The sequence below is a fragment of the Amblyomma maculatum genome, chromosome 2 (genome assembly GCF_055883805.1).
Source record: "Amblyomma maculatum isolate TAMU_Amacu chromosome 2, ASM5588380v1, whole genome shotgun sequence".
Lineage (NCBI taxonomy): Eukaryota > Metazoa > Arthropoda > Arachnida > Ixodida > Ixodidae > Amblyomma > Amblyomma maculatum.
The window spans coordinates 36,834,524-36,841,841 of NC_139345.1; the positions used below are offsets into that span (position 1 = coordinate 36,834,524).

At 46.4% G+C, this 7,318-nt stretch overlaps 1 protein-coding gene across 1 annotated transcript; it reads left to right on the plus strand.

Annotated features, from left to right (window-relative positions):
* The first annotated feature begins 204 nt into the window (after window positions 1–204).
* Window positions 205–3,459, plus strand: LOC146198372 (uncharacterized). The gene is made up of 2 exons (XM_084593851.1): window positions 205–819; window positions 1,913–3,459. The coding sequence occupies exons 1-2, from the start codon at window positions 289–291 to the stop codon at window positions 2,018–2,020; spliced, it is 639 nt and encodes a 212-aa protein (XP_084449977.1). The 5' UTR covers window positions 205–288; the 3' UTR covers window positions 2,021–3,459.
* The last annotated feature ends 3,859 nt before the right edge of the window (window positions 3,460–7,318 follow it).

Consider the following 7,318-nt stretch of genomic DNA (forward strand, 5'->3'; position numbering starts at 1 on the left):
GTTCTTCAGAACGAATCATGGGGACAGAAAGAAAAACGGGCCGATCCTGTGAATGAGACTCAAAAAAGGAACAAGGCTGCAAAACAAAGTAAGGTGCTCGAAGTGTGGCAGAGAACACAAGCCACTCAACTGTCCTGCTTATGGGAAGGCATGTAGAAAATGCCAGGGAAAGAATTGCTTCGCCGTACGCTGCCGAAAACCAGCACAAGTGAATTGAGAGATGACAATGATGAAGACTTCGACATCTTAGACATCTGCGTGGACAGCGTGGCCAGTCGACGGGACTGGATGGTTAAGGCAAACGTTGGTAATGCAGCCGTTTTGTTGAAAGTGGACACGGGATCGCAAGCAAACCTATTGCCTTACTCTGTCTACAAGAACATCAAGCCTACGCCACCGCTCAAGCACAGCAGTTCCACCCTGCGATCCTACAGTGGATGCACAATCAAGCATTCGGGCATTATCAACCAACGCGTGGCTATCGGCGAACAAAATTGCAGCTTGAAATTTTTCGTGGTCAAGAAAGGATGTCAGGCGCTTCTTGGTCTTCAGGCAGCGGAACGGCTTGGGTTGATTTCCCGAAAAGTGGATTCGGTGATAAAGAACAGCTCCGAAAAACTGCTTGAAGAGTACAGCGACATTTTTCAAGGCACCGGGTGCGTCCAACGCCAATACAAGATGGTGCTTCGTGAAGGTTCCGTCCCAACCGTTCAAGCCGCTCGGCGTGTACCCTTGGCACTGCGGGAGCCCCTGCGCCACGAGCTGCAACGAATGGAAGATGCTGGCATCATAACAAAGGTCAATGAGCCAACGGACTGGGTGAGCCCTTTAGTCATTGTTAAAAAGAAAGACTGAAAGTTAAGGCTATGCATGGATCCGAGAAAGATTAATGCGTGCATAAAGAGAGAGCATTACGATATGCCGCGGAGGGAAGACATAGCAGAGTTGGCCGGCGCGAAAGTTTTCAGCCGTCTAGACGCAAAAGCTGGCTTCCATCAAATCCCTCTAGACCATAAGACTTCGCTCATTTGTACTTTCGCAACACCATTTGGGAGGTACCGTTAAGGCTACCATTTGGCATCTCTTCCGCGTCTGAAGTCTTTCAGAAGATATTGAGCGAAATCTTCGAGTCTCTGCCGGGTGTGCATGTTTACGTGGATGACATTTTGGTATGGGGAACATCAAGGGAGGAGCACGATCAACGCTTAAAGTCTATTTGAATCATCGAGGCGGGCCGGCCTCGCACTAAATACAGAGAAGTGCAAGGTTGGAGTCGTGGAAATCGAATTTTTAGGCGACATAATTTCGAAAAAAGGTATAACGCCTAACCAAGCGCTCGTCAAACCCATAACTGAAATACCTGTTCCGTCAGATAAAAAGGAAGTGGAACGTCTACTCTGCGTGGCAAATTATTTTTGGAAATATATTCCTTCTCTGGCACTAAAGACACCGCAGTTGCGCAGTTTGATTAAGCATGACGCAGTTTTTGAATGGACTCCCTACCACGCGCAAAAATGGCAACAAATCTGCAAATTCCTGAGCGAGGAGCCACTGGTTGCAATCTTCGACCCTAGCAAAGAAACAAAAGTGCCGTCAGACGCGTCACGGAATGGTTTGGGCTCGGCCCTACTGCAGCTTCATGGCGATAACTGGCGGCCCGTGGCGTACGCGTCACGAACGCTCACTTCAGTTGAGCAACGTTACCCGCAAATCGAAAAAGAAGCCTTGGCAGTGGCGTTCGGCTGTCGGAAATTTCACTACTTCATCTATGGCAGACATATTATTTTAGAGACCGACCACCGACCCCTGCTTGCAATCGCTGAAAAATCAATTGGGGACATGCCACCAAGGCTTCAAAGGTTCTTTCCGCGATTGCTGAAGGTATACGATTTCACTATGCAATATGTTCCAGGAAAACGGCTCCTTCTGCCCGACATGCTGTCACGAGCCGCAGCAGCCACTACAGAAGATGACGCAGCAGGTGAAGGTGACATCGAAATCCATGCTGTTAGTACGGTGAATGCTTTCGTGACCACGCTGAAGCGGCTTATGGACGCCACTAATAAAGACCCGTACCTTTGCGCAGTAAAAGAAAGTATTTATGCTGAAACACTCATGCAAGGAGAGCTGAAACCTTTCGCCAGCGAACTTTCTGTAGTGAAAGGTATCGTGCTAAAAGGCAGCAAAGTGATAGTGCCGGCGAGCATGCGGAAAGAGGTGCTTGAACGCATTCATGAAGGCCACATGGGCATCAATAAATGTAAAGCGAGGGCACGAAGATTTGTGTTCTGGCCTGGCTTGAGTGCTCAAATCACTGCTATGACTCAAAAATGCGCGGTGTGCAGACGGCACGCGTACAGCCAACCTGCGTAACCACTGCTTATGAGGCCGGTACCAGACTATCCGTGGTATAGGGTTGGCGTCGACATATTCCAGTACGGGGGAAAATCTTATCTGTCTCTGTACGATGCTATCTCAAATTTTTCAGAAATCGAGGAGCTCACCGACACGTCGTCGGCGTCAGTCATAACAAAACTGGGGGCCATATTTGCAAGATATGGAATCTCGATGGAAGTGTGCACCGACAATGGGCCCCAGTTCGCCAGTCGACACTTCCGCCTTTTCGCAAGCAAGTACAACTTCCGTCATGCGACATCTAGTCCGCACTTTCCCCGTTCCAACGGCTTAGCAGAGCAGGGAGTACAGATAATCAAACGGATTTTGAAGAAAACAATGGAAGCGGGTGATGATTTTTCTCTTGGCTTCCTTAGTTACTGGTGGACTCTTCTAGAAGATGGACTGTCTCCGGGAGAGTACAAAGAAGACGGCTGAGGTCAACTTTGCCAGATTTCAAAGACCAAACCAAGACGGTAGTACAGAAGCATGTTCAGACTGATCATTCACGAGGCCCACTTCCACCCCTTGAAGAGGGCAAAACTTTCAGATTCAAAAAGAAAATATGGTCGCACAAAGCGAAAGTTATCGCCACAACGCACCCAAGGTCGTACAAGATCTTAACTGAAAGAAACAAGGTCCTTAGGCGGAACCGGCAACATCTGCTTCCCACAAGCGAGGCGCTTTCAATCCGGAGGCGCTTGACTACGATCTCGTGGAAGAAGCTGATCACCGGACCACACCGCCTGCAACAGTTCCTGAAACTTCGAGCACCACTCTTCCGGCTACAACACAAGCGCACACTCCTCCCCCGAGACTATCCAGTAGGCAGAGACGACCTCCCCAGCGCCTTCAGTACGACAAGAACTTTAATCAAGTCACCTGATGTAATGAGTCTTTTTTTTTTGTTTTGTTTTTTCGAGAGAAAAAAGATGTATCGCGTTACGATAAGACGTGGGCCAGCCTAAGCTGCGTCACTCGTGCCACTCGGCGCAAGGCGCGCCTCTTATCATTGCCCTCGCCAATCGGGCTGTCCGGGGCCTATATAAGAGAGCACGGAATAAAGGCTGGTCATTCGCCTTCCTGATGTCTGCCTGTCACTTCACCGTAGTGAAAGGATTCGGACCACTGCGCGATAGAGGCTTTCGCCTCATCGCCCTTTAGTGGTCAAAAGTTTCCCCTATGGCATAATTTACGCTGAAACCATTGAGTAAACTACTATGTGCAAAAGCCATGTCAAGCCGAACCTAAGCGTAGCCATGCAGGTAGCTCTCGCGTGACTCCAGGTTTAACCACAAGCTAAACCACAGCTAAGTTATTTCATCACTTTATTATTATTATTATTATTATTATTATTATTATGTTAAGCAGCAGTAATTAGTGCTCACGTATTATCTACCGCATTAATCTCAATTGTCATCTGTGATTAATACAGCAAGCTATCTTCCCCGCCAAGCAAGAAAGCAGTGTGGCGAGGCAGCGCACCCATGAAGTTGTCATGCGCTGGACTCGTACTTTCGTGTGCGCTGTGGCCGGTGAGATTGTACGCAAGAACGTGCTATAAATCAACATGAAACCACGCATGGTAGACGCATGTCGATTGGTGTTTATTCCAAGCAACACACCGTTTAAGCGGCTCTCCCGATTGAGGACTTTTCCAAGTTTTGATGAACGACATAATGATTTTCCGCATTTTCTCGAGCGGCTCAATATTTCATTAATTTTATTGCACTTGGCGCTCTTCCTTTCCCGTCGCTTTAATATTGTAGCCTTTTCAGCCCAAGTTTTTGTGAATAATTAGGTAGAAGGGCCAGGGCAAGAGTTAGGAACCGCATTACTGAGAGCGGCAAAATCTCAAAGGCTTCCGATTCCCGCTTCTCAAGGCTGACACCTCTAAATACGGCATATTCTTAGGTAATAGTCTTCTTTTTTAGGAATTAGAATTTTTTAAAATTTGCCTAGATTAATACTTCCCAGATTCCTAGATTAAGACTTTTTTGATGTCTCGTCTCTATGAGCAAATGAATCGGTACATTTATTTTTTTTTTTCTATTTTGCGCTGTCTCAATTGGCTTGATGAATGATAACCGGGGAAAAAAAAATTGCATGCATGATCTGCATGCAGACGGTGCCTATTTTATCTCAAGTGAGCAAGCTGCTCTTTATTTTGTGCTTGTCCCATTGCAGTCCTTCTCGCTCGTTAAGCTTCGTTTACCTGTCCACAAATCGCACCATGTCCATTAATTAGAACACTTTTTGCACCCCCCCCCCCAAAAAAAAAAAAAAAAGAAAAAGTACAGAAAATTGTTTGTTGTTACAACAAAATTTCTGCGCGGTTGCGACTGTGAACCTGTTGTGGAAACAGGTTTTGTAGTGACTTCAGAATTTTGTGTAGTTACGATAAAAAAAGTACGAAAAGAACTACCAGGCTGCAAAAATGTACCCCAGAAAAAACTGCAGAACTACAGAAAAGTCTGACGATACGACAGAACTATAGAGTACTTTGCCGTACTTTTCCTACTTGTTCTGTAGGTTTTTCGAGTGGATTATGAGGAGAGTAGAGGTGGTATGTAAGATTTGATGCTCTAAAGTGACTCATGCTACTTAGAACGCCCTAATGGGTTGTATTAATTTGCATCGCTTGATGATGCTTAAATTTCACAGAGCGCCTTTTGTGTTTCGCCTCCATCGAAAGGTGGCCGCCGCGGCCGGGGTCAAACCCGTGTACACTGGATCAGTAGCCGAGCACCCTAATCACTCAGTCGCCACGGCGGGTGCATAATGAGAAGAATGGTGGCGCTAAGAAGTGTCCAGTTCATTGATATCCACATAAAGAGAGGCATTCATCAGTGACATTTCCAGCTAACTGTGCCCCCTGGTGAACTGCGGAAATCTCATACGGCGTCCTGTGGAAGAAAAGGCCCTTCTAATCGATAGCTTCCACAGAAATAGGCGGTCATCATAGATGTCGCAGGTTTGCAGTCTGGGTAAGTTGGTAAGAGTTGGACTGTGAAAAACATAGAGTTAATACAAAGACTCTAGAGGGAAAGCTGGGCAGGGAAACGAGCTTCTCACTGGTTCGCCGCCATCATCAAATTTATCATTGTGGCCAGCACAGTTTCTGCTCACTGCGTCAAAAATGAACAAAGGTTTGAACAAAAGTTTTAAAAACCGCTGCCGATAACACAACTGTAGGAAATTTCTATACATTGTTTTCAAGTTTCAAGCATATTATATAATCATTCAGGCACCTTCTTGGCCATAAAGGAATGATGTAGAACAATTGGAAACCATGTTTGCGAGCAGACGTAGCAGATCAACAGTAAACACACACGAGCACCCTTTGACATTTACTGTATGCAGAACTAGCCATCCCGGATAGACCAAGGGCCGTTGCTGTGGAATTCGTTACTGTTTTTTTTTTTTAATATACTGTGGTCGTCGTCTTGCACCAAAGCAAATTTCTGACATATTTTCAGGTGATCGGGCACAGAGGAGATGCATGTGCGCTCGACGGACGAAATGCATGCGAAGCGCGGAACAATCGCAGGGATAGCCGGCCTTGCGATAACAACTCAGAAGAATCAGGACACCTATGTGATGTTACAGTAGGTACGCGACGCAACATATCACAAGAAATGCTCCACACGCGACGATTCTGCCGTTGTTTACAGCACCTACTGAACAGTAGCCGCCCGCCGTCGCTTAACTGCACGCCGCCATCTTCCCACGATCTAAGTTGACAGCTTCAAACCATCTTCATGTGCCAGATTTAGCAAGTACAATTCATCTGGCAACCAATGAACAGTGGGATAATGGCGGCAATCACGCGGTCACCCCTCGAATGCATTGGGTGAACGGGCAGCTTTCCCTCTAGAGTCTTTGTATTAACTCTATGGTGAAAAAGGCTGACCGCCGAAGAATTGACACGTTTGAATTGTGGTGCTGGCGAAGACTCTTGAGAGTTCCTTGGACTGCCAGAAGATCAAATCAGTCGATATTGTCGACCATAAACCCTGACTGCTCATTGGAGGGTCAACTTCTAAAGTTAAAGCTCAGCTACTTTGGTCATCTGATGAGAAGAGAGGAGTCGCTGGAGAAAGATTTGATGTTGGGAAAGGTTGAGGGTCGCCGGAGAAGGGGTAGGCAGCGAACGCGTTGGTTAGATGGCATCCTCGAGGCACTGCAGATGAAGTTATGTGATGTTAGGAAGATAGTGAGAGACCGGAAAGCGTGGCGTGACATGGTCCATAGGGTCACGAAGAGTCGGACACGACTGAACGACTAAACTGAACTGAAGTTGGTGTATGAGCACGAGTCATCAAAAAGCAGTCATGGTTAAAGTCGCTAGCAAACTCTAGTCACGGCTTTGCGAGATATGTTTGGACATTCCGAGAGTATACGACATCATGTGTTGATGGGCGTGGAGAAGTTCAAAGCTCTTGTTTTTACCTAGTCTATAGGTTCTCAGCGGTTATAAGATTACGGAATAGTAAAACTGACAAAGAGCTATCATACGATGTCGTCTTCTTGTTACCACGCAGCCGTGGTGCAGCTGAGGCGGGCACGAATTCTCGTCCTAAACTCGTCAGTGCCCACGTTCGCGTGCAGATGGCTCACTCACCCTTTTATGACGGAAGCCTGCACGCCGTTTTTACAAGCACAACACAAACGAAAAAAAAAACAAGAACAAAACAAAAAACAATCCAGTGTCTAGCCAACAGGCTGAGAACGGTCGTAAAATGTCTTGTCTAACAAGGCATACGCAAGTCATCTGCGCATGACCACATTACCTGTTTTTTTTTTTTTTTCTAATTCTGTTCCTATGAAAATTCGTATTCTCGCAATAGGGCAATGATAAAAATTAGAAAAGTAAACGCTACTCGCTCTTCTCGTGTTCAAATGCTTGCAAAAACATACTAAT

What these genes read in the sequence shown, in the direction of transcription:
- LOC146198372 (XM_084593851.1), top strand. Translation starts at nt 289, where the DNA reads ATGGTTAAGGCAAACGTTGGTAATGCAGCCGTTTTGTTGAAAGTGGAC. An exon ending in TCAATGAGCCAACGGACTGG is followed by an intron (nt 820 to 1,912) that starts GTGAGCCCTTTA and finishes AATATGTTCCAG; the next exon opens with GAAAACGGCTCCTTCTGCCC.